The sequence below is a fragment of the Oryctolagus cuniculus genome, chromosome 7 (assembly GCF_964237555.1).
Source record: "Oryctolagus cuniculus chromosome 7, mOryCun1.1, whole genome shotgun sequence".
Lineage (NCBI taxonomy): Eukaryota > Metazoa > Chordata > Mammalia > Lagomorpha > Leporidae > Oryctolagus > Oryctolagus cuniculus.
The window spans coordinates 8,357,572-8,383,943 of record NC_091438.1 but is presented as its reverse complement, the minus strand read 5'-3'; the positions used below and the strand labels follow the sequence as shown (position 1 = coordinate 8,383,943).

The following is a 26,372-nucleotide window of genomic DNA, read 5'->3' as shown; positions in this document are numbered from 1 at the left end:
TGCCTCTGGCGTGGGTAGGACTGCGGAAATGCGAAATGAGGTTCTCCCTCTGGGTCACGGTCAAAATCTGAAAACCAGCGTCTAGGTGCCCTCAGGGCACCAGCAAGAAGAGACACACGAAGTGTTCCCTGGATTCGCAGCAGACAAGCCTTGGGCTCCGCTGTGTGTGCCGCTCGGGGGCGGGCACGGAGTGAGCAGCTGCACAGACCAACCTCACAGCCTGCTGCTCCTCTGCCCACACGGAGGCCGCCCCCTCCGTGCGCAGTGCCCCTGGGGGCCAACCCGGTCAAGCTGCCAGCTGTGTCCCTCAGCTCCCGCTCAGCTTGGGGCACAGCGGGTAAAACAGGCACCTGCTCCAGTCCCACCCAGCTCTCTGCTGTGGCCTGGGAAAGCAGTACAAGATGGCCCAAGTGCTTGGGCCCCTGCACCCACGTGGGAGACTCAGGAGAAGCTCCCGGCTTCAGCCTGGCCCGGTAATTCGCCATTGCAGCCATCTGGGGAGTGAACCAGCGGATGGAAGACTTCCGTCTCTCCCTCTATGTACCTCTTTCCCAATAAATAAATCTTTTTAAAAATAAAATATCTTTGCTACATTCCTGCCTTCCTCCTCAACCTCTGCTTCTTCAACATTCAAGAAGACTCACTCTTAGGAACAAAGAGTAGCCAGCATTTATTAAGCACTTACTGTATGCCTGGCCTGGTTTGAATATAATTTGGGCAGGAAACTCAGGCAGAATGTTAAACACCGGGAGAGGTGGATATGCTCACCAACAGCATACCCTCTGAAGGGCTGTTATAAAAGTCTGAACTTGGCCCCGCCTCTCTTCTCTGCTCCCTGGCTCGCCATCTGCTCCCCCCGTCCCGCCCGCGCGCACACACACACACACACACACACACGTCTCCAGTGCCACCCTGGGCAGTCCTGCACCCTCCGGGCAGTGGGGTGTTCCAGGAGCGAAGTGGTTGTGCACGCGCAGAGGGGGCTCGAGGCCCAACGTCCTCTCTTCTCTGTGGGCTGTTTCCTCCTCTGGCACAGCCACTGTCATCCCAGGACCCTGCCCACCCCTGTCTCCCAGAGGCAGAGGCTCACTGCCTAGAGATCGGTTCCAAAAAGGGGAGAGGGACACCTCCAGAAGGCTATGCTTTAAATTCTATTATGGGGAAATCAATCCCTTCTCCTGTATTTAGAGAGTTTACATTAGGACAGCTTTTGGCACAAATTTGAATTATGCAAATATGAAATCGTATGAGGGCACTTCAAAAGCTCATGGAAAATGGAATTCTAAGATAAATTTATTCTGGTGCAAAAAAGAAATCCATGCATATGAGGGAGGGTCTTCAAAAAGTTTATGGAGGGGCTGGCACTGTGGCATAGTAGCTTAGGATCCTCCTGTGGCACCAGCATCCCATAGAGGCGCCAGTTCAAGTCCCGGCTACTCCACTTCCAATCCAGCTCTCTGCTAATGACTTGGGGAAGCAGTAGATGGCCCAAATGCTTGGGCCCCTGCACCTGCATGGGAGACATGGAAGAGGCTCATGGTTCTTGGCTTCAGATCGGCCCAGCTCCAGCCATTGAGGCCATTTGGGAAGTGAACCAGCAGATGCAAGACACCCCCCCCCCCCCGCTTCTCTGTAACTCTGCCTTTCAAAATAAATATTTTTTTAAAATGTTCATGGAAATGTATATCATGAAAAAACTGCAGGGGTTTCAAAAATTTCTGTACCAAAATAAAGATCTTTTTTATAAGATTTATTTATTTGAAGGTCAGAGTCAGAGAGAGAGAAGGAGAGGCAGAGAGGTCTTCCATCTGCTGGTTCATTCTCAGTGGCCACAATGGCTAGAGCTGCGCCTATCCGAAGCCAGGAGCCAGGAGCTTCTTCCAGGTCTTCTACGTGGGTGCAGGGGCCCAAGGACTTGGGTCATCTCCCACTGCCTTCCCGGACTTTTAGCAGAGAGCTGGATGGGAAGTGGAGCAGCCAGAACTTGAACAGACACCCGTATGGGATTCCGGCACTGCAGATGGCGGCTTTACCTGCTGTACCGCTGCAATGGCCCCAGTAAATGGGTCTTTAAACCCTGCTTTTCTAGGATCTTCTTGAAGTACCTTCATACCCTTCAGAAAATTGTTCACAGTCTTTCTGTGTACAATGTGAAATACTGAAGCCACCACAAATGCTGAAATTCATAATCAACTAATTTCAAAACAGGTTGGCCTCATGAGTTAGAAGTTCTTTCCCCGACAGCTGAGGGCGGCGCCACTGGCATAGGACCCGGCGCCCTGGTGGGTGGCCGTCACATGCATGGCACGTTCTGGTGATCATGGGACTACCGTGCTGTTATTTTAACATTCACTGTTATTATAATTTAAAATCTGTTTTATATCCTATAACAATGTCATCCAAGTGTTCATTAAGTAGCGGTGGCAGTGCCGTGCTGAAAAATGTACCCAAAAATCAATACCCTTGGTACGGAAGTGGAATGTGATAAAAACGCTATGAGGAAGGCCCAGCGGCGACCATGCTGCCCCGGGCTGTTAATTTAGGAGAGAGCCTTCTGCCAGGTAGGAGAGATAATGCTGAGAAAATAAAAAGCAGCATTACGGCAAAGATGCGCTTCCTGGCTACGCATTTATGTGCGTCTAGACCACACCCCTCCCCCACGACTTTTCACATTAATTCCCGTGGGAAAATCAGTCTTAAAAGATGTGAGTTTTGAATTATGCAGGGTCTCCAAGAACTTGTCCCTGGCATCAAATGCAACCTCATTATATTGGAAATGCAAATACCCAGGGAGACAGAAATAACGAACAAAATGAGTCCCACGGAGGTGCAAATGGCTGACATCAGATCCTTTGTTTAGCTCAAGGGAAGGAACCGAGACACTGAAGAAGCAGCGAGGAGGAGCTGGGACAACACGAAAGAACAAACATCCCACACAGACAGACGTGCGCTGTGCACCGAGGGCCTGTTGCCAGCCAGGGATGGCTGGGGTTGGGGGGGTGGGCACCTGGGGACAACACCAGACACCTGCAGCTGCTTTGACCTCACCTGCCAGTTTGCATTTCTCTCCCACCGGGTCTTTTCCTTAAATGACACCCTTTTCACAGGCCGTTCCCTATTCAAACCCCAGGGGGCAGCCCCATGTTCTCCCCAAACACAGCTGAGCAGCCCCGGCTCAGCCAGTCACACGGCTCGCCAGGGGATGTCCAAGTTCACAGGGACGCCCACCGAGCCGCAGATGCCAAATCCCGGCATCCTTTGTCCTTCAGAATTCTGCTCTGGTGCAAATGCTCCTCGCTAACAGCTGTGGGGCCCACGGAGTCCCTCCTGCCTCCCCAGCTAGATTAGGACAAGGCCACGCTCATCACCCTTCTCTACTGAGCTGTCCACAGCACCAGGAAGTGCCAGGCCGAGAGCATTCTGGGTGCAAAGGAGGTCTCTGACAGTGAGAATCAGCCGAGGGCCTGGGGCAGCTCACACCGTCTGGAGGGGAGCATCGGGGTCCACCTGCTCTCTGTGACAGCATGCCTGACCCCAGAGCCCCAGCTTGGAGCCAGAGTAGATGAGCACGTGGGGGCAGCAGTATGAGTTGGCTGAGGCTAGGATGTCCGGAGGAAGGCCAGCAAAGTCCTCCGTCCACCCGGGGAGGCCAGAGCGCGGGGATGGCGGGAGAGGAGGCCCCTGGCTGCCGCAGCACTGCCTCCAGCCTGGGAGACCGGGCCACTCTCGGGGCCCACACTGGCCCCAGGCCTCAGCAGTTTTCAGGAATAACTCTCCGCAGAGCTCCGGCAGAGGCCGTGGGCCAGCAGGGGCCAGGGACTCGGGCACCACCCGCACTGGGGTCTGCAGCAGCAGGTGCACCGAGCGCTTACCGTTCTGCTTGGCTGTCTCGTAGTCCTCCTTGCACACCAGCCGCCCATCCTCCATGAGGTAGAACTCGTCACCCGTGGCCAGCTGCCGGCTGCAGATGATGCAGGCGAAGCAGTGCAGGTGGTAGACGAAGTCCTGCGCCTTGCGGACCACCTGGGTCGGGGGGATGCCCTGCTGGCAGGCCGTGCATTTCGTGCCGAAGCGCCTGGGGGCAGCACCAGAGGGTCAGGGTGACGGCCTCCCGTGCCACTCCCCAGCCGCTGGGGCCCACCAGGCGGGCCTCTCTGCCTCCCGCTGGCTCTGCGCTCACGCAGGAGGGGCTGGGTCAGAACCAGGGCCGCCAGGGCCTCTCCCCTAGCTCATAGTCCAGGGCCCTGGCAAGCACCCTGTAGCTCCCAGGGCGGTAGGCTCCGCCCTCCACCTCCTGCCTGCTCAGCCTCACCGCACCTCTTCACGCACTCCCGCAGGAAGAGGCCCGGGACTCGCGTGGAAGGAGACAGCGCTGTCGGTGACCGCACCAGCGCCCCACAGCCAAGGTCAAAGCCCTCCATGGGCAGAGCCTGGCTCTTCTGCTGCCTTCCTCTTCTGAGCCTCTCCCTGCAGGGGGCACGCACAGAGGCCCCCCACGACACCCCCACCCCCATGCACAGCCCAGGAAGTGGTGGCCTGCGAGGCAGGTGGGCGGGTGTGCCCCGCCCCTGCACATCCTGGAGGCCAGAAGTGTGCAGAGCTCTTGGAGCCAGCAGTACTAAGGCTGGGAAGGAAGGGGAAACAGACAAACAGAAGGGATTGTCGGGTGCCCAGAAGCCCACTGTGGTCACACGGACACCCCGTATAAGGCAGGAGGGCAACCAGGGGGCCGCAGGGGTGCGGTGGGGAGGGGTGCTTGCTGTGGGGCCCCGCCCCGCCCCAGGCGGGAGGCGGAGGCCGGGGAGGCAGGGGCAGAGTTTAAAACAGCAATCAACCTAATTATTCATGACATTTCACACAGCAGAACTTTATCTTCTTCAGGATGAGAGACTTCGCCTAATGGATCTGGGGACGGTTTGATTTTAATGGTCCTTTTAACTAATGCTTATAGGCAGCCTGATTTCCCCTGAAAGGACAGTACATATTTCATCCACATTAATACCAAATAAATTAATTATGGTCACGGCTATCATGATGAATCCCAGATTAATGCCGAATGATGGGTCTCTGCACGCAGTAATGATACCTGCCGAGGGCGGGAGGGGGCCGCGGTGAGCGTGGCCAGCTGGGGCTTCCGGAGCCCCTGTCGGGGGTCCCAGAGAAAGGGAAGCCTTTGTGTCTACAATGGGTAACCCTCCAAGAGCCAGGAGCGTCTCTTCTTCTGCTAGGAGGACAGGAGGTGCTGAGGGATGAGGGGGCTGAGCCATCTTCAGGTAGCGTGGGTGTGTGGGAGGAGTCCTTAGCCTGAGGTTCAGGATGGGATGTGAACCCCCCACCCTGCCACGTTGTTCAAAATCCTACCCTGGGGGTGGGCATTTGGTGCAGGCATTAAGCCACAGCTTGGGACTCCCATATCCCCTACTGGAGTGTGTGGGTTCAAGTGCCAGCTCCACTTCCAAGTCCAGCTTCCTGCTACTGTGCACTATGGGAGGCAGTGAGAGATGGATGGCTCAGGTTTCTTGGGTCTCTGCCACCCATGTGGGAAACTCAGATGATTTTCTGGCTCCTGGCTTTGACCTGGCCCAGCCAGAGTTGTTGCAGGCTTTTGGAGAACGAAGCAGTGGATGGTAGACTGATTTTTTTAAAAGATTTATTTGTTTGAGAGGTAGAGTTCCAGACAAAGAGAGGGAGAGACAGAGGGAAAGGTTTTCCATCTGCTGGTTCACTCCCCAGATGGCCATAACAGCCGGAGCTGCACCGATCCGAAGCCAGGAGCCAGGAGCTTCTTCCAGGTCTCCCACATGGGTGCAGGGGCCCAAGGACTTGGGCCATCCTCCACTGCTTTCCCAGGCCACAGCAGAGAGCTGGATCGGAAGAGGAGCAGCCAGAACATGAACCATCGCCCATATGGGATGCTGACACTGCAGGTGGCGGCTTTACCCACTACAGAGCCAGCACCAGATGGGAGATTCTCTCTCTCTCTCTCTCTCTCTCCCTTTCCCCTTGTTTCTCAAATGAAGAAAATAAAGAAATCAGTGAATAAAGAAGCATGCTTCCAGAGGGCACACAGGGAGAGGGTTAACTCTGAAGGTGGAACAAAGCACGGTGAGAACCAGACTTCCCGTCTCTGGCCCTGCCCCATCACCTGTACCACAGAGGGAGGGAGGCAGGTGCCCCATCCAGCCTGTGCGTGCGTGCGTGCGTGCGTGCGCTTGGAGAACAAAGAGAAAGGCAGGCTGCATCTGCATTAGCAGGCAAGGTTTACAAAAGGCCTTTTCCTACCCAGTCCTGGCGAACACACCAGGCAAGTGTTGGAGTGAAACAACACATGGCAGGTGTTTAGCCCAGCGGTGCAGGTGCCTGCATCCTACATCAGAGGGCTTGGGTCCATGCCACGGCTTCACTTCCAACTCCAGCTTCGTGCTAAAGCAGACCCTGGGAGGCAGCAGGTGATGGGTTCCTGTCACCCACGTGGCACACCTGGATTGAGTTCCCGGCCCAGCCCAGTTCTAGCTACCATGGGCATTTGGGCAGTGAACTAGCAGACGAGAGCGTGCCCTGTCTCTGAACTGACGTCCCCACACTCACTGCAGACCCTCCCACTGGACCACCCAAATCCCAAGGTCAAGTTCTAACCTTTTGCTCAAAATGCTGGGACGGAAGAGACCTGAGAGAAGAGACTTCCCCAAAAGTCAAACCCTACCCTGGCGGCCAAAACACAGGGGTGCAGAATTGAGGCAAGAGGGCTTGAAGGGAGACCCCACCCCCACCCTGGGAACAGAGCGAAGACCTCCACCAGCGGCCCCTCCCACAAGGGGGCCACATCTCTCCCTGTTAAAAGCAGATGCGGCTTTCAGAAGCCAGGAGCCCAGTAGACACCCGAGCACCAGAGACATGAAAGATAACGGGGTATAAATTTAATCTGCAGACCGACAGTGATTCATGCACGCGGGTGGCAAGTGCACAAGAAAAATGAAAAATAAATGGACTTGCCCACCAGCGTTTCTTAGCAATTGAAGCAATTTTCCTGATTGTGGGATTTATACCGATGGTAAGTGGAAGTCGCTCCTCATTACCTTTCTCCCCTGGAGCACGGCCAGCAGGACCCTGGCCGAGGGGGCCCCCTGCACCCCAGAAGCCCATGGGGCATCCCCCCGACCTGGCCCGGGCCTGTGGAGCACCCCCGCCCCACCTGCAGTCAGAGCCATGGGACCCGTTCGGGAGCCGTCCTCGGACGACGCGGACGTGATGACGACACTGTCCTCGAGCTCCTAGATCGGAGACCAGCCCGAGTCCCAGGGAAGTAGACCCGGGAATGTGGCTGCTTCCCAGGGCAGCAGCAGCAACACAGCCACAGGCCCCTGGCCAGGAAGGGACTCCCCACTGCGGCAGTCCTTCCACCTGTCACTGAGCCCCCACTGACTCCAGGGACAGCCAGCCTCCCCCAGGAAGGCAGCTGGAGCTGATCCAAAGCGGCGAGGAACCTGCCGGGAAGCACCGGCCCAGGCACCGTGTTATCCCCACCCCCCACCCCCCAGCTGAACACCACCACCGAGAATTCTCCTCATCCCTGCAGGCAGCAACAAAGACCCAGTGAATGGGGGCCACCTGCAGTGCTGGCAGCCCATATGGGCACCGCTTCCAGTCCTGGCTGCTCCACTTCCTGTCCAGCTCTCTGCTGTGGCCTGGGAAAGCAGTGGAGGATGGCCCAGGTCCTTGAGCCCCTGCACCCATGTGGGAGACCCGGAGGAAGCCCCGGCTCCTGGAATTGGATTAGCCCAGCTCCAGCCATTGCAGCCATTTGGGGAGTGAACCATCGGATGGAAGACCTCTCTCTCTTTCTCTGTAACTCTGCCTCTCTAATAAATAATCTTAAAAAAAAAAAAAAAAAGACCAAATGAATGAATGAACCAGTGAGCAAATGAGCAAACTGCTTGTTACAGCGCGCGCAGGAGTGGGGAGGGAAGGACCGGCACTTGACTCCCTCCTGCACTGCCCCCCGGAGCTTTCCTCAGAAGGGTCCTGAGGCCCAGGACAAACCGAGACCCTCTGCTTCCTGAACGTGGAATTGTCCGCCCCCCCCCCCATGTCACTGTCACACTCGTCACCCTAGACTTGAACTTGACTAGAGGGGCTCTGAGCCCCTGAGCACAGAGCTCCCAGCCTGCAATGCTGGCCTTGCCCAGGGAGAACTCCACCCCCAGGTGCGTTCTCCCAACGTCCCCCCCGCCCCCGGGACCTGCACACCACTGCCCCGCTCCCCGGGCTGGCCCGGGGCAGCGCCTGAGACATCGCAGCCTTCCAGAGAGGCAGCCAGGTCTGGTGCCGCGTCTCAGCCTCTGCTCCAGTGCCGGCCTGAGCTGTGTCCTGTTATCTACCCTCAGCGGGCCTGGCTGGGCCACCCCCGGGGGCGGGGATGAACTTGACAGCAACAGGCAGGCCCTGCAAGTACAGAAGCTTCAAGAACCATACACCCTCCACCACCGATATCTGGCACATCTCTAAGTTCTGTCCCGTGGTCAGACTCACGTAAGGTGACCACACTTTGGTCACCAAGGCGCTACTCAGGAAGGCCGCTCCAATCCCCAAGCACCTACTGTGTGTCTCCCTGAACAGTCGCCCTCAGGAACCCCGGCCACAGCCTCATGGCTCTCAGTCCTCGGCGACACAGGCTCCTGGCTGGTGGCCCTCTACCCTCTCCTGAGCGTCCCCGCCTCCATGATCCTTAGCCACTCTCTGCCAGGCGTCACCAGGAGCTGCCACATGGGGGCGAAATCACAACACACTGCTGCCTCCCGACCTTCTGCCTCCAGCCCCAGCCTCGTGGCCGGCCGGCTTCCTGTTGCCCCAGCACCTGTGCCTCCCTGGGCTCCCTGCGGTGGTAGCTCCTGTCCAAGTCCAAGTCCAAGTCCCAGAGCACACCTTTCTCACCCACTCGGATCCTCCTAGCATCCGGCCTCTTCGCCTCCGTCATCAGTAATAGGCTCCCGGCAGCCTACTATTTCTGCCACTTAAAACACCCTCTCTTGACCGCGCCTCTTCCTCCAGCCACCACCCACCTCTGCTCCCTGGCTGCAGAGCAGAGTCCCTGGGGGTGGCTCCCAGGCGTCTGAATCCACCCCCGGGGTGGTGCACAGCCCTGCCAGTGCAAACCCAACTGGCACTCGGCCAAGGTACCCGCGTCCAGGGCATGACCAAGCCCAGGATCAGTTCCCACCCGCCCAGACCTTCCAGCCACACGGGCTCCTGGCCACAGGCCCTGCTCCTGGTGCAGCTCCGGCTGGGGCTGGGGCTGGGGCTGGGGCTGGGGCTGCGGCCGCCTCTCCTCCCTGGCCCACACCTCTTCCCCCGGCTGCCCACTTGGTTCCGCCAATTGCTCAGGCCAAGATCTTGCACCTCACTCCAAATCTCTGTGTGCGAATCCCCCAGAAGCATAGCAGGCGTCGGACATCTCACACCCCCACGGCTGCCTCTGCGGGGCTCCTGGCTGCAGCCCCGTGCCCACAGTCTGTCCCACACACGGCGGCCACCCCCTTGCACACACCCACTCAAAGCTTGCTGGGGGGCCCTCTCAATCAGAGTCAAGGTCAGTGAACAACCCACAGGGCCCTGTGGCCTTCAGCCCCTCGCTCCCCTTCCAAGCCCACTCCCAGCGCTCGGCTCTGCTCACAGCAACCCCAGCACAGCGGCCCCTGGCTGCCTCCTCTGTCCCCGGACCCTGCACCGCTTGCTTCTGCCTTCTCTACCCTGTCCCCTCAATGTCACCTTCTCAGGGGGACACTCCTTGATCACCACTCCCACTGCCACCAGAGCATGCTCTCAACGGGGGCGCAGCGCGTGCCCTGCTTGTCTGTCATTGCCCCCTCTCCAGAAGGCCCCCCCCCGACCCCCAGCAGGGCCTGTATCTCTCTGCTCACTGCTGAAGCTCCCACCTCCAGCACTGCCGGGCCTGGGACACATGCTGAGTAAATACGCAAGTGGCCATCGCCCCCACCCCTCATAAACACCTGTTACGCACTTCCCACTTTTAGATGGGGAAACTGAGGCCTCGTAGCCATGAAGCGTGCAGTCGGGATCTGAGCCCAGTGCGCACTCCCAGGGCTGCCTGCCTCCCTTACTCGGGGTCACTGGAAGGCAGTCGGCGGGGACCAGCCCAAGCCTGTGCCGTCCTCCCATGGCTGGGAGCTGCCATGGTGCCGTGCGCCAACCGGAGCAAACAAAATACTGCATAACTTGATTTTCTGCTTTAATTGCTTGGCGCTGATTTACCGCAGGCTGTATATTTCCCCCCGGCTGACACCTCCCCACATGTATTTCTTTTATCCATCACCACACTTGACAGGTGTGTGGCTGATATTTACTGTTACTGTATGTACCAATATTTCCAACATATATCACCGCCCACTCCGAGGCCACGGCCATGTCACGGGCGCATAAAGTTCTGCCGAGAGCGGTTGGCTTCCATTGCACACGCACGCACACACACACACACACACACACACACACACCAGGGTCATGCGCCAGAGCTCAGGAGAGCCTTGGAAAGCGGGGACACCTGTCACCAGCACACAGACACTTCCCTGGCCCTCAGAGCTGCCTGCAGCGACCTGTGACTTGCTTGCTATTTTTAAAGACACAATGCTTTTTTATTTTTAAAGAGCATTCCGTATTATGAGGGGAAGGCAACTGGGAAAGTATTAGAACCAGAGACTTTGGCCAACAGAGGAGGAAGTTGGGGCCCAGAGACAGGCAGTGACTTGCCCTAGGTCACACAGCGAGCTGAGTGGCAGAAAACCGGACAGGGCCCAACTCTCCCTCCCCTTTGGCCACCAGTCTCCCCCGCTTCCCAGAGACAATGGGACCAGCAGGACTGGCCTCCTCTGCAGAGTCCTGTCTCCTGCCTCATGTTTCCAAAACAGGCATCGTGCACATAACACGCACCGGGCACTGCATGGGCATTCTCTCATTTATACCACCCTTGCCGGTCGGCTTAGTTTTCCCTCTGACCTTAACCAGTGGGAGACGAAGCTGAGCTAGAACACGGGCCCTGGGCACTGAGCCCAGACCTCTCCAGCGGCCAAGGGGACGGCGGGCAGAGATGGGCTTGGTGGGAAGGAGAGGCTGGCTGGGGAGGGAAAGGGAGACGGCGCTGAGAGCTCCCAGGGGTGTGGAGGTGCGGACACAGCACGGGCGGCATCCCAGGATGGGGCGCCTGAGTGGCCAGGGCGGGCTGAGCCTCATTAATGAGTTTGGCTGGGGAGGACGCCGCCCACCTCTTGCAGCTCAGGACCGGACCCCACCTTACGTAACCGCAGTCCCACAGCCCAGATTCTCTGCCTGATTGCAACTGTCTGGCTCCCAACAGAATGCGCCAAGCCAGGAAAATCCTTGAGATGCGGCTGCCACGGAGGCCAGGGGCTCCGCCCAGGGCCAGCTCCAAGAGGGTGGGCAGAGAGGTCACCGCAGCCTCATCAGTGCCCGGCTGAGTGACTGCTCCACGCTGATTCCAGCCGGCACAAATGCGTGTGGGCCCGCCGCCCGCCAGGGGGTCTGACTCTTACAGATGTCCCCAGCACGCCCACCGTCTACACCCTCTGATTGCTACCTTAAAAGGTTGACTTTGCTTGGCGAGGGAATTGGACTATAAACCACTGGGAAATTATGGGAAGTCACACATCAGAGAGGCCCGCCCTCTGTGGCTTCCTGAAGCATATTTGGCGAGAGCAGTGCGTGTGTGAGCGTGCACGTGTGCATGTGTGTGCGTGTGCTTGTGCATGTGGGCGCGTGTGCTTGTGCATTTGTGTGCAGATCATCACAACCCAACCCAAACAGCTGCCAGCGGTGACGGCGGCTAAGCGCTGGCTTCCTCCTGCTCAATCCTCAGAGAACAGAAACACCAAGGACTTTACGCCCGGTGCACAGAGGACGGAGCAAGGCCCATTGGGGTCGAATGCCCCGGGGTCACAACACCGACTCTGCAGGCCGGGCCTGCCTTCCCTACCCTGGACACTGCCCACCTGCCCTTGGTCGCCAGCCTCGCCGCCTGGAGACTGGCTGGCAGGGAGAGGGACCCACCCAGCTCCCCAGCCACATGGCACCTCCCCCCCAGTCCCACCAGAGTCTTGGGGGCATGGTGACGCCTACCATCCACACAGGCAGCCTCTGGCTGGCAGCAACCTCCGAGTCTCTGCCTATGTCTGTTTTCATATCAGAGTCAATGGCTGGCTTGTTCCCCGAATCGTTGTGCAAATCAACCCGGCGTGTCTATCGTGCGCCTGCTGCCCTGCCCCCTCTGCCGGCCTCCCCGCTCCCGACTGAGCAGCTCTGGGCAACCGGAGGAGGCCAGGAGAAGTCGCCCAGCCTGGCTCTCCGGGGCTGCGGGTCACCTGGCCACACCTCAGGACCAGAAACCCGAGATGCAGATTTTCAAAACCCCTGGGCACGCACTGGACACATCTTTGCAGCTCATGAGGGAGGGTGAGCTTGCCCGTTTCCCTGTGCCTCCTGGGACCCCCCTCCAGGGGGCAGCCTGCGCACTGCAGAAGTCACACAGCCTGTGCAGGGACCACCCCCAAGCTGTGCAAAGCAGCGGCCCTGCTCCTTGATTATGGGCAGAGATTAAAATACAGAGCCAGGCCGGCGCCGCGGCTCACTAGGCTAATCCTCCGCCTAGCGGCGCCGGCACACCGCGTTCTAGTCCCGGTCGGGGCGCCGGATTCTGTCCCGGTTGCCCCTCTTCCAGGCCAGCTCTCTGCTGTGGCCAGGGAGCGCAGTGGAGGATGGCCCAGGTGCTTGGGCCCTGCACCCCATGGGAGACCAGGAGAAGCACCTGGCTCCTGGCTCCTGCCATCGGATCAGCTCGGTGCGCCGGCCGCAGCGCGCCGGCCGCGGCGGCCATTGGAGGGTGAACCAACGGCAAAGGAAGACCTTTCTCTCTCTCTCTCTCTCACTGTCCACTCTGCCTGTCAAAAAATAAAAATAAAAAATAAAAAAAAATACAGAGCCAAGAACTGAGAACCGCGCGACTGATCTGCCCTGCCTCTGAACAGGGCTACGGAGCGGGCATCAGAAATAAACCTGCTCTTCCTTCATTTCCTTTTTCTGCAAGGACCCACCAGCGACTGGGGTTCGGAAAGGCCTCGTTGCTTGCCTCCTGATAAACCACTCACGAAACACAGGACAGACGTCTGCCTCCACCAAGCACCCTGCTCACCAAGTGGCTCCTGTGGCCAAGTGCTCCTCTGTGGCAGGCCAGTTCTCCAGCAGATGCAATTACAAGTCCCATGTTTCCCAAGGACCCGGGTGCTCAGAGATGTTGAGGAACTGGCCTGAGGGCGCCCAGCAGGCCACTGATGCGGCCAGCACTCAAACTCAGCTCCGGGAACAGCGAGCCTGTGCTGTCCGCGCCCTGCCTTTAAGGCTGCTGCCAGGTCTCCTCCCAGGAACTCAGTGGTCATGAGGAGAGACCCGGGAGGCCACTCCCAGACCCTACTCACCCAGACCCTGCCCCCTTTCCAACAAGATACAGGACCTGGGACCCGCTAGACCACACGGATGGAAAGGACCCGCCCAGCAAGTGCTCCCAAGGAGCTGCTGGCCTTCAGCTCGCAACCTGAAGCTGCGTCAGGCGTTGGAACGGCCCCTGCATGGGAAGCGGGCTCTCTTGAGGCCTCAGCGCCTCCCAGGGCGGGTGCAGAACACACAGCCCACTGGGCTGCAGCCGCCAACGCATGCCTCTCCTGTGGGCCTGGGAATTTATTTCCTCCGAAGAAAGGCCAGCCAAGCACCCACGAAACAAAACCAACAAAGAACAGCAAAAGGCAGTCAACGACAGAGGCCGGCAGCCCCCAAAGGACAGTGCAACAACCACAGCGTACAACCTCCCAACAATACTTCTTTCTCCGGCTGTGTGCACGCCAACACCGCCCTCTGCTGCCAGTCACCAGGATCACCACGTCCCCCACCCGGCAACTCTGAGAGGCCCCACCTCCTCCTTTCCCTAGTCCTCCCTGCACCCCCTTCCAAGGGGCACCCTTCACATTGCAGAAGTCACAGCCGTGCAACAGGGGACGGCCCCCCCAAACTGTGCAAAGCAGTGGCCCTGCCCCTTGTTGTGAGCAGAGATTAAAATACAGAGCCAAGAGCTTAGAACCACGCAACTGATCTGCCCTGCCTCTGAACAGGGCTACAGAGCTGGTATCAGAAATAAACCTGCTCGGGGCTGGTGCTGTGGCGTGGCAGGTAAAGCCATCGCCTGCAGTGCTGGCATCCGCTGTGGGCACCGGTTCAAGTCCCAGCTGCTCCACTTCTGATCTGGCTCTCTGCTATGGCCTGGGAAAGCAGTAGAAGATGGCCCAAGTGCTTGGGCCCCTGCACACACGTGGGAGAGCCAGGGAATCTCCTGGCTCCTGGCTTCAGATTGGCTCAGCTCCAGCGGTTGTGGCCATCCAGGGAGTGAACTAGCAAATGGAAGACACCTACCTCCCTCCCTCCCTCCCTCCCTCTCTCTCTCTCTCTGCCTCTCTGCCTCTCCTTCTCTCTGTGTGTTAACACTGACTTTCAAGTAAATAAATCTTTAAAAAAAAGAGAGAGAAAAGAAATGAACCTGTTCTTTCTTCTTTCCCTTTGCCTGCAAGGAGCATGGGGAAGGGGCCCTCCCTGGCCCTGACCCAGGTTACTCCAACCCTGCAACTGAGAGCATTTTTAACCTTCAATGCAGGTAGGAGGCTCCTTCAAAGAGTTCATGGAGGGGCCGGCACTGTGGCACGGTAGACTACGCCTCCACCTGCAGCACTGACATCCCATATGGGCACTGGTTCATGTCCCGGCTGCTCCTCTTCCCATCCAGCTGGGAAAGCAGAAGATGGCACAAGCGGTAGGGACCCCTGCACCCACGTGGGAGACCTGGAAGAAGCTCCTGGCTCCTGGCTTCGGATCAGCCCAGCTCTGAGGCCACTGTGGCCACTTGGGGAGTGAACCAACAGATGGAAGATCAATCAATCAATCTCACTCTCTCTCTCTCTCTGCAACTCTACCTCTCAAATAAATAAAATACTAAAAAAAAAAAAAAAAAAAAAAAAAAAGTTCATGGAAAACAGAATTGAAAGGAAAGTTTATTTTGGTGGAAAAAAGATACCGAGGGGCCAGCACTGTGGCAGAGCAGGTTAAGCCACAGCCTGTGATGCTGACGTCCTTTATGGACGCGGGTTCAAGTCCCAGGTGCTCCACTTTTGACCTGGCTCCCTGCTAAGGACTTGGGGAAAGCAGCAGTGTTTGGGCCGCTGTACTCACGTGAGAGACCCGGATGAAGCACCTGGCTTCGGCCTGGCCATGGGCTATTTGGGGAATGAATCAGCAGATGGAAGATCTATCCAGCTTTGTCTCTTGCTCTCTCTTTCTCTGTAACTCTGGCTTTCAAATAAATAAATAAATATTTTTCTAAAAATTGAGGGGCTGGGCTGGCATGGTGGCATAATGGGCAAAACCACTGCCTGTGACACTGGCATCCCATATGGGCACCAGTTCAAGTCCAGCTGCTCCACTTCCTATGCAGCTCCCTGCGAATGTGCCTGGGAAAGCAGCGGAAGATGGCCCAAGTGCTTGGGCCCCTGTACCCACATGAGAGATCCAGAAGAGGCTCCTGGCTCCTGGCCCAGCCCCAGCAGTTTTGGCCATTTGGGAAGTGAACCACTAGATGGAAGATATCTCTCTCTCTCTCTCTCTCTCTTTCTAACTCTGCCTTTCAAATTAAATCTTTTTTGAAAATTTAAATCCATGAGAAGTCTTCAGAAAGTTCATGAGAATGCATATTATATAAAGATTATACACAATTCTCAAAAAAATTTTGCACCAAAATGAACTTTCCTCTCAATTCGGTTTCTCCACAACCCTTTGGCAACGCCCTGGTATATGGCCCCTGCTGGCCCACTCCCTTGGCTGCCAGAGGGTGGCTTCCACAGCTGAGCGTGAGACCAGGGAGAACCATGGGTTCCAGGGATGGTACCACCTCCTCCTGCACCCTCCTGCCCCCTCTGCTCACAGCATCCCCACCGGGGGGGCTTTCAATGTCCCATCTGAAGGCAGGTACCCGGTGACATTTAATGATCAGTAATGGGAAGCAGCTGCCCCTGAGCTCCAAGTGGGCAATGGGTCCTAAGACCCCTGGGATAGGGGAGGCAAGGCCACTCCAACTCTGGGCAGCCACCCCAACTCTGGACAGCCAGCCCGACTCTGGACAGCCACCCCGACCTGGACAGCCACCCCGACTCTGGACAGCCACCCCGACCTGGGCAGCCACCCCAACTCTGGACAGCCACCCCGACCTGGACAGCCAGCCCTCCCTGTCCTCACCTGGGTCGGGGCCTGCAGCTGTGCCTTCCTGAACCAACAGCCACGGCCTCGGAAGCTGGGGGAGACCGCAAGTCAGTGTCCCCTCTGGGGACTTGAAAGGCACTCACTGTCCATGGCCAACTGGCCCCTGTGGGCAGCGGGGATGATCACTTGGCTTTACACTCCCCTCACACAGTGCCCCGTCCCGGGGCTGGCGGCCTGGATTCAGCACCAAGCCTGTGGCCAGCTCCCCCGCTCTAGGAAGGGCGGGGCCCTGAGAGAGGCCACTCTATGAAGCAGGGCAGCCCTGGGGAATGGCCTGGGCCTAGCAGAGGCAGCAAGACACAGACGCTGTTGCCCACGCGCTGGTAGATTCGTTCTGTAATTTACTCCTTGTTCCACCAAACTCAGCAACAGCCCGCAGACAGGGCTCAGGGCCAGGTGCTTACGCAGGGGACGGAACCATGAATAACACACAGGCCTTTTCCTCAGGCCAGCAAGGAGCTGAAACAGGTGCAGGAGACGTGAGCAAAACAGAGCAGAGTGTGCCGATGACCCGGAAAGAGAAGCGAGCGGGGACCATGCCTCCATGGGGACCCCCAGCACCGCGAGCTGGCTCTGGGCAGCCGTGGCAAGATGCACAGCCCTGGAGGGAGTGGCCACTGTCCCTGGAGGGTGAAGCAGCCAGGGCCAGGCCGCAGAGGGGGGGATGTGCGGAGCAGGCCTGGGCACAGGGAGCATCCAGCCACTGGGAGTCCAGTGCCCAAGGAAGGCGGTGGCCTGGGACCGGACGTGCTCTGCCGGCACTCGTGTTTCTAGAACATTCTGCAGGCAGAAGGGAGCCCGTGAAGCAGCGAGCTGTGAGGTAGGATGCGTCGGGAAGGCTGGTGGGTTGCTGAGAGGTGATGGGGGTGGAGGGGCCATCAGGAGGGTACCACAGGGCAAGCCCCACAAAGGACCCACATGAAGGGCATGGTGGGGTGAGCCCCAGCCTGGGCGAGGAGCTGTAATCTCCACTCGTGAGTCTGTGCTACTTGTTCCCTAGCCTGTGCCCGTGCTCTGGACCCCTCCTGGGCCCAGGGAGACCCCAGGGCTGCTGTCGCCCTCCCTGCCACCTCCTTTTCCTTTCCCAAACCCACAGCCAGCCCGTCAGGGCCCACACACCAGACAGGCCCTGGGGCAATGCTAGCAGTTTAAGGGAGGCTTTGCCTGGACCCCACAGGCTGCCCTGACCTGCCCGCTGGACCAGCCAGCATCGCAGTGGGCCCTGGGCTCAGACCTGCCCTGTCCTCACAAGGGTAAGATGATGTGGCCTCCTGCCTTGGCCCTGGAGCTCAGGGTTATAGCTGTCCAAGGGGACAAGGACAAACTGAGGCTGGTGCCCTCATCCCAGAAGCCGGGACAGCTCGCCCAACCTGCAGGGCCAGGCCCTCCTGCGTGCTTCCCCAGGCCCGCCATTCATGCAGGTCCAAGGTTACAGGTGCACACGCACACACACACACACACAATGAAATTCACCCCATCCAGGCCCCCCACAAGCTCCATGGTGCTTGGCCATGGCACCCCAGAGGGAGGAAGCCAGAGGCCGACTCTTGGTGCCCACTAAGAAAGGACGTGGGTGGGAGGGGCAGCAGGCATAAAACTAGAGAGAAAGAAACAAGCAAGGGGCACAGGTGGAGAAAACCAAAGGGAGGGGCCACCTTCCACGTGCACCCCCGGGCGCACATCCAGCAGTGAGGGGCTGCAGAACCTTCAGAAAGTCACATCAGCCAAGGCTCTGGGGTCTGCGCTGAGACCCGAGCCCTCCCCGTCCTCCCTGGCTCCGGGGGCTGACCGTCCCCAGGCCTTGCAGGGTTTCTGGGGCAGCTGAGCTCGGGCCCAGTGGCATGGCCTGAGGACCTGGGGGGCGGCTCCTAGCAGAGAGGTCTCAGAACAACTGCCGTGCAAGCCAGATTCTGGGCGGTCCCTCCACCCTGACCCACAGCTCCAACTGTGTTTGTCTGGTGGACCCGACCCCAGCAGGAAAAACCCAGGACAGTCCTGGGATCCCACACTGAGACAGGAAATACTATAGCAACCCCATTTTACAGATAATAAACTGAGTCACAGAGAAGGTAGGCAACTTTCCCAAGAGTACACAGCCAATAAGTTGGTCCAAACCCAGGCAGGGTCATTTTTTTTTTTTAAATCACTTTTATTTATTTGAAAGGCAGAGAGAGAGGAGGAGGGGGAAGGGGGGAAGGGGAGAGATCTTTCATCTGCTGGTTCACTCCCCAAATGGCCACAATGGCTGAGGCTGGGCCAGGCCAAAGCCAGGAGCCTAGAACTCCATCTGGGCCTCCCAAGTGGGTGTCAGGGACCCACGCAGTTGGGCCACCTCCTGCTGCCTTCCCAGGTGTAGTATCAGGGAGCTGGATCAGAAGTGAATGCCAGGGTCCTGGGGAGCGGCTTAACCTGCTGAGCCACACGCCAGCCCCCGGGCAGAGTCTCACCCATCACACCTTCATCGTGTTGTCATTCAAAGGGATGACACTGGCCGCCCCCGAGCTGAGGCACAGACCTACAACTCCCCGAGCATTTGGTGCAAGTTACAAGGCTGCTTGGGAGGCCCTGGGTTTGGAGTCCTGCTCAGCTCCCCATTCCAGCTTCCTGCTAGTGCAGACCCTTGGAGGCAGCCAGCGGTGGCCCAAGCAGTTCTGTCCCTGCTACCCACATGGGAGACCCGGCCTGGGTACCCAGTTCCCAGCTCTGGCTGTTGCAGGTATTTGGGGAGTGAACCAATGGAAGGGTAGGTGTATGTATGTCTGCCTTTCGAATAAATCAATAAATATGCTTTTACAAAAGCACCTGCTCCAAAGTCCCCAGGATGGCAAGGATGGCGTGACCAAGTGCTCCGGGGCCAGTGCATCAAGAGAGACAGAGACAGAGACACAGAGAGACAGACAGACAGACAGACAGCGGGCAAGTGCTTTTGGAAGGGGCAAAGACAGCTTTTGTCAGCTGCCCTGGAGAAGGCTGAACCAGGCCCTCCCCCCGGTCCCCACCCTCATCCCCTGCAGAGCTGAGGTGAGGCCAAGATGGGGCCAGCGATCAGAAGCAGTGCCCGGCGGGGGGCTCCTCCCATCCCCGGAAACCAACCCCCCCCTCACCTCCTCACCCCACCGCACTGCATGGAAGGAACCAAGGAGAGTGAAGGTGGCGACTCACTTGAAGAAGTCCTCCTTGCAGTAGAAGCTGCCCGCCCTGGAGAAGCACCTGTCGGCCAGCTGCATCTGACAGTCTGCGCACTTGAGGCAGGAGCTGTGCCAGTGCCTGTCCAGGACCTTCAGGATGAACTTGTCCAAGATGTGCTGGTTGCAGCCGGCGCACTGGGGGATCTCTGTGGGGGAGAGCAGAGAGAGGCAGCGTGAGCCTTCCGCCAGCCCGGGCTCTGTGCCGACGCCTCCCCACTCTGCCTGTGGGGGGAACCGCGGTGACCCAGACTCCAAGGTCGCAGCACACAGCTGTGCAAGTCGTGCACTGCACAAAGGAGCCGGGTCAAGAAGGCAGGTAGGGACTGAAATTCAACCCTTGCGTTGATGGCCAGGCTGTGTTTTGTGGCTAGTGGTGACTTTGGTCCAGAGGGGCCACCTGTTTCTAAGGACACCACACTACCAGCACCAGCTAACCCTACCTATGCCAGCTACGATTCCCTGGCCAAGAGGCCCAACAGCATTCGCTGCTGTTCGCATGACATTGTCACTGGCGGTAGCTAAAATCCCAGTTCCCAGAGTGAAGCCTGCCTGGGCTTGGGCCCAGAGCCCCTCCAGCCTGAAGAGCCAGTGACATGGGGGCAGGGAGCAGTGACAGAGGTGGCTAGGAGAAGCTCCAGGAGACAACCCTGATTGGCTAATGGGCTGCTCAGCCATCACGGATTGGTTAATGGGCTGTACCAGCCATCACAGATTGGCTAATGGGCTGCACTGGCCATCGCGGATTGGTTAATGGACTGCTCAGCCATCACGGATTGGTTAATGGGCTGCACCAGCCATCATGGATTGGTTAATGGGCTGCACCGGCCATCACGGATTGGCCAATGGGCTGCACTGGCCATCGCGGATTGGTTAATGTACTGCTCAGCCATCACGGATTGGTTAATGGGCTGCACCAGCCATCATGGATTGGTTAATGGGCTGCATCGGCCATCACGGATTGATTGGCTAATGGGCTGCACAGCCATCACGGATTGGCTAATGGGCTGCACTGGCCATCACGGATTGGCTAATGGGCTGCACAGCCAGCACGGATTGGCTAATGAGCTGCACAGCCAGCACGGATCTGCTGAATCCACGGCCCCTCTGAACCTGCCTCCCTGTGCTGTGACAGGAGAGTGGAGACGGCTTTTCCGGACTCCCTTGCGGCTTCTGGAGCCTGCCCATGGGGTGCACGGCGGAGGGAACTGAATTCAACGCAGAGAGCCTGGTGGCTCCCCTTGGGGCCAGGGCCAAGGCCACAGGATCCTGGGGGCCGGACTCCCGGGATCCTGGAAGCTCCCCCCAGCAGCCCCAGGGCGGGAAGCCACACTTTCTGCTTCAGTAGGGAACGTAGAGCTTGTGTCCACGTCGGAGCCCTGACCACTGCCCCATCCTAGTCCTGACCCGAGCGACTTCTGTTCATGCTCTGCGTCTCAGCCACCCATCGTCACCAAGGAGTCCCCTGGGATCTGAGAGCATTTTGAGTCACTGCCTGTTCCAAAAATCTGCGAAACGGTCAGGTATCCACGATCGGATGAACCAATAGGGCCAGCATCTCTAGCCATTTCCTTCCCAATAGGAAGGTAACAGGCGAGCAAGCATTAAGGACGAGAACGAGAACAGGCAGTGTGTGGCACTGGCAAGGCGGGCAACCCCGGGCCTCCCATCCCTGAGACACAGCGCTCTTGCTAACAGTCTCCACGCGGCCCTCCCCATGCTAAGGTGGTTCTTCCAGGGGGTGGGAACAGTCTCTGCCTGCTTTTCTAAGATGTATTATTTATTTGAAAGCATGAGAGGGAGAGGTCTTCCATTCACTAGTTCACTCCCTAGATGGCCAAAAACGCCAGGGCGGGGGCAAACTGAAGCCAGGATCCAGGAGCTTCTTCCAGGTCTCCCACATGGGTGCAGGGGCCCAAGCACTTGGGTCATCTTCTGCTGCCTTCCCAGGCCCATTAGCAGGAAGTGGAGCAGCCAGGACTCGAACCAGTACCTGTACAGGATGCCTATGTTGCAGGTGGCAGTTTAACCTATTAGGCCACAGCGCTGGCCCCAGGGGCCCTTAGGGAAACCCCACAGATGTTGAGCAGGGAGTGACAGCTGGCCAAGTACTTGCAGAGAAGCTCACTTGAAAACAGCTCATTAGGGGCCGGCACTGTGGTGCAGTGGGTTAACGCCCTGGCCTGGAGCGCTGGCATCCCATAGGGGCACCGGTTCAAGGCCCAGCTGCTCCACTTCCGATCCAGCTCTCTGCTATGGCCTGGGAAAGCAGTGGAAGATGGCCCAAGTCCTTGGGTCCCTGTACCCACATGGGAGACCCAGAAGAAATTCCTGGCTTCGGACTAGCGCAGCTCCAGCCATTGCGACCAACTGGGGAGTGAACCATCGGATGGAAGACCTCTCTCTCTCTCTCTCTCTCTCTCTGCCTCTCCTCTCTCTGTGTAACTCTTTCAAATAAATAAATAAATCTTAAAAAAAAAAAAAAAACAGCTCATTAGTTTCTCCTGCACACCGAATCCCTGACCAAGCAGGCACGTTTCTGAATGCCCGTCACGTTTGCTGGTTGAGATGGAATTTTAAAATGTTGACTTAAAGCATCAACCTTGCTTTCCGACACCCTCCTCGGGCCACACCCTGCAGGCTGTGGGCAGTCACACTGAGTACCCGCGCCCCCCGCTTGTGGTAAGCCCGCGTGGGGCTTTTTCTATTCCTTGAGGAGGGAACTGTCTTACCCATAAGTACTTCCCAAGAGCTCTGAAGGACCCGGCAAAGTGCCCAGGACGGCCGCGGGAACTCCCCGGGGGTTAGAGGGAACAGACGGGACGGACGCAGCTTAGGTCTGCCTGCTAACTGTGACCCAGTGCCTCAGCCCCTCTCTGCCTGGGTCCCCACCCCTGTGAAAGGAGGCGAGGAGGCAGGACAGGGCGGTAACCCCTGGGAAGGAGAGCGCTGGGCCGCACAGCGCCTGCGCCACAGCCTTGCGGGGCGCACCTGCTGGCCTCCACCAGTGCACTCCTAGGAGCCTAGGGACTGAGGGAGGAGTGGGCTCTGAGCGGGGCAGGACAGATGAGGAGGAGGCCTGGGGGAGGGGGTGTCCAGAGCCAGGGGCAGCTCAGACAGCGGTGAGCCAGGACACCTTGAGCTGAGGAGGGGCTGCACAGGGGGAGGGTGTGGGTCCTCTGCCTGCGGCGGAGCGTGCGGGAGGTCGGCTCTGGCAGCATCGCGTAGCACGCATGCCCACCATGCACTGGGTGCCCGCCTAGCCCCAGGACGTCCGGGCACCGGCTCCGAAGGCCTAAATGCCCGGGCAGGGGGTGAGCCCAGCTCTCCGCAGCTCTCGGGAGGGAAGGTCCGGTTCCTGCCTAACTGTTGTTGGTGGGCCTGCCTCCCACCAGACACGGCTGTATTTCTCCTCCCTGCCACAAACGCACGGCCCAGGCCGACGATGTGCGCGCATGAAATTTATTTGCAGCAAGGTATCTACCGGCGCCTTAATATGATGAGTATTCAAGGGTGAATACATTAGGGCTAATGTATGCAGGGGCCGGCGGTGAGCGCAGGAGGCCGGAGCCGGGCGGCAGCAGGGGGACGCCCCTGCCCCTCTGGCCACACTGCCCACACCAGACTCCTCACCCGGGGAGGCCTCCAGCCTGGTAAAAATGTCAGGGACACACTAATGGTTCCAAGTTACATAACAGTGATTCTTCCCACTGAAATCCACTGTAGATAGAAAGAAGATGGCTTTCAAAGATGATTTAGAAATGGCCTAAAAGAGCCACAACAGAGCAGCAATGACGGTACAAGCAGGCACCCCGAGCCACAGACGCCTCAGGAACGTGTACCACTGGAGGAGCAGGACACCTACAAGGCCCATTTTACAGATTTGGAAACTGAGGCTTGGAAGGTGGAGCCACGCGCCCAGGGTCCCAAGGTGGGCCTTGAACTGACAGCCCATGCCGCTGCTTTCCTTAAGGTGGACAAGCCCACCTGAGTGCCCAGGGGCCTGACCCACCACCCTACCTGGCCTGGCCCTGACATCTCAGAGAGGGACGTGGAGACACAGGAAATTTACAAGCTGCTCTGTGCACCTGCGGTCTTCAAAAGGTCACAGAAATTTATATCATGAAAAAATGCATGGATTTCCATTTTTTTTTTTTTGACACCACAATAAACTGATCTAAATTCCAGTGTCCCATGCCTCCAGAAGCACCCTCATACAGGACAAGGAAACACACAGGGCGCCGGCCTCTTGTGCTCCCTCACGGCTGGGCCGATGGAAATGCTTAAGGCTTAAATACAGGTCCTCCAGGCAGAAGGGGCATGTGTCACAGCCAAGGGACACCGAATGCCCAGGGGAGCGCTGGGAGCAGGAAGCCCCCAGGTGCCAGGGGCTGGCTTGTTGATGACACTGTCAAGGTCAGGCCTGTCCCTGTGGGGAGGAGGATGAACTCAGACCCCACACTCCAGGGGGCACAGGCCCCGTGTAGCTCGATTAGTGAGACATGTAACCCATTGGAAACATACTCAAGGAACAACCTAAGCCTCTAGGTATTTGCCTACAATAAGTTACGACAGGCACAGGACCTGGGAGCAGGGTCATTCCATGGAGACGCATATTTTTATCCCACTGCACAGGGGCATCCTGGGTGGGGCTCTGCAGAGGTACACACAGGCAGGGAAGCCAGCTGAGCCCTGGGACAGCCACGGGAGGGTCCGATGTGCCTCGGCACAAAGCACCAGCCCCCAGTAGGGCCCCTCTGCTGAGTGCCACGGTGCAAGGCACAGACCTGAGCCCTCAGAGACAGCCCTGCCACACACTCACACTCATACACACACACTCACAGACAGAAATAACACCTGCGCATACTCACAGACAGCCTGCCAGTCACAGACTCCACCCACACCCTCACTCTCATCCATTCACACTCACAGACTGACACAGGCATAGCACATACTCACATACTCAGACAACTCCGTCAGTCACAGATTTCATACACACACACGTGCACACACACACACAAGCAGGGTAACACCTGCACATACTCACAGACAACTCTGCCAGTCACAGACTCAACACACACACAGTCTTCAAAAAGCTCATGGAAAATGTGTCTTATGAAAAAGCCATCTGGATTTCACAATTTTTTGGTACCAAAATAAACTTATCTTTTAATTGTCTTCTTTCTGTGAACTTTTGGAAGTGCCTTTTTCACTTACATATACACACAAGCAGGTATAACATGGACATGTGTGTGACACATAGAGAGGAAGAATGACAAATAAACAAAGGTAAGCTCCGGGGCCAGTGCTGGGAGCAGGTTAAGCCGCCACTTGGAACACGGGCACTCTATACTGGAACGCCTGTTCTAGTCCTGACAGCTCCACATCTGATCCAGCTCCCTGCTAATGCACCTGGGAGGGCAGCAGAGGATGGCCCAAGTGCCTGGGCCCCTGTCACCCATGTGGGAGACGAGGATGGAGTTCCAGACTCCTGGCTTCTGCCTGGCCCAGCCCTGGTTCTTGTGACCATTTGGGGAATGGAAAATCTCCCTCCCTCCTCTCTCCCTTTCTCTCTCTCTCACTGCCTTTCAAATAAATAAAACAAATCTTTATAAAAGAGAAAGATACTGAGACACAGACATTCACTCACATGGCCACACATACCATTACCTAGTCCCATCCACTCCAAGACACATGCGTGCAGGATATGCATCCACATACTACACACACACACACTACACTGCCATTCTGGAAACAGCCGGTCCCCCTGAAGCTGTCTCTGGAGTCGCAGCTGAACGAGGGAGCTGTCCAGCCTAAGCGGTTGGGCAGGGGATGAGTGACAGACAGCAGGGAGGGAGTAGGATGAGTTTTCAAATACCTTTGGGAGGGGATTCAACATCGCAGGTAAGAGTGAAAGCTTGCAGTTCTTTGTAGAGTTTACACTTTCAACCCTTTAGGTCTGCCACATGGTTTACAGTAACTACATCAGCGTCAGACCTGAGTGCTGGTCCTCTGATCCCTGTATGTGATCTTGGACATATGACTCACTTTGAGCCCTGGGGACAGTAACACCAGTCTCTTGGGTAGCCATCGTGTGTGGAGCACCAACCTCCCTAACACCGCTGTCCATGCTCCACGGTCAGCTGCTCACTTCCCCGTTGCTGTAACGGATCCAGGGAAGGGAGTGGATTGGATTCAGATTAACACGGGAGGCTTCTGGTATTTTTCTTAGGGGCATGCAAACGTCAGAAGGAGAAGTGGCTACTTGTGATGAGAAATGCCTACAGTCCCTTGCATGGTAGCTATGGTCTACTTCTCATCAAGGAAGCTTCTACAGCCCAACCTGGTGGGCAGGCTGCAAAGCACCTTAAGTGCCATGCCAGGGGCCTCCTTGGGCTATATTTTCCCCGAGCGGTCCATCAGGACGTGGATTCCGTTTTTAAGTGTCAAGTTCTCCACTGGTGAAGCTGCGGAACGCTGGGAAGCGGCCGTGATGGAAAGGTGTCACGCCGTCTGTGGCCGACCACAGTGCCCACGCCCCTCCGGCGGGGTCTGCCAAGTGCTAGGCGTTTTTATTCCCCACTCACGTTGCTTCATTTCCAAGAAACTGCTCTCAAGGAACCAGGGGCCACCATGAAACCCCTCCCAGAGGGTTTGTGTTAGCTTGATCGATTTTAATTCTTTGAAAAATGGTGTTTCCTACCTCTTTGGTCACACAGATCAACAGGGTGGAGGGAAATGCCGCTAAGAAGTCTGAAACTAGAACCAGCGTTTTTGACAATGACTTCTGAAATCACAGTGAACCTTGCTGGG

General features: G+C 57.6%; 1 protein-coding gene across 1 annotated transcript in view; it reads right to left on the bottom strand.

Moving 5' to 3' along the window:
- The window catches only part of LHX4 (LIM homeobox 4), a 38,869-nt gene that overhangs the window by 3,272 nt on the left and 9,225 nt on the right, over window positions 1–26,372 (bottom strand). The window contains exons 2-3 of the mRNA XM_002715012.5: window positions 19,537–19,708; window positions 3,873–4,075 (exon numbers count right to left, since the gene is read on the bottom strand). Of these exons, the coding sequence (XP_002715058.1) occupies window positions 3,873–4,075; window positions 19,537–19,708 (375 nt within the window). The remainder of the gene's footprint in view (window positions 1–3,872; window positions 4,076–19,536; window positions 19,709–26,372) is intronic.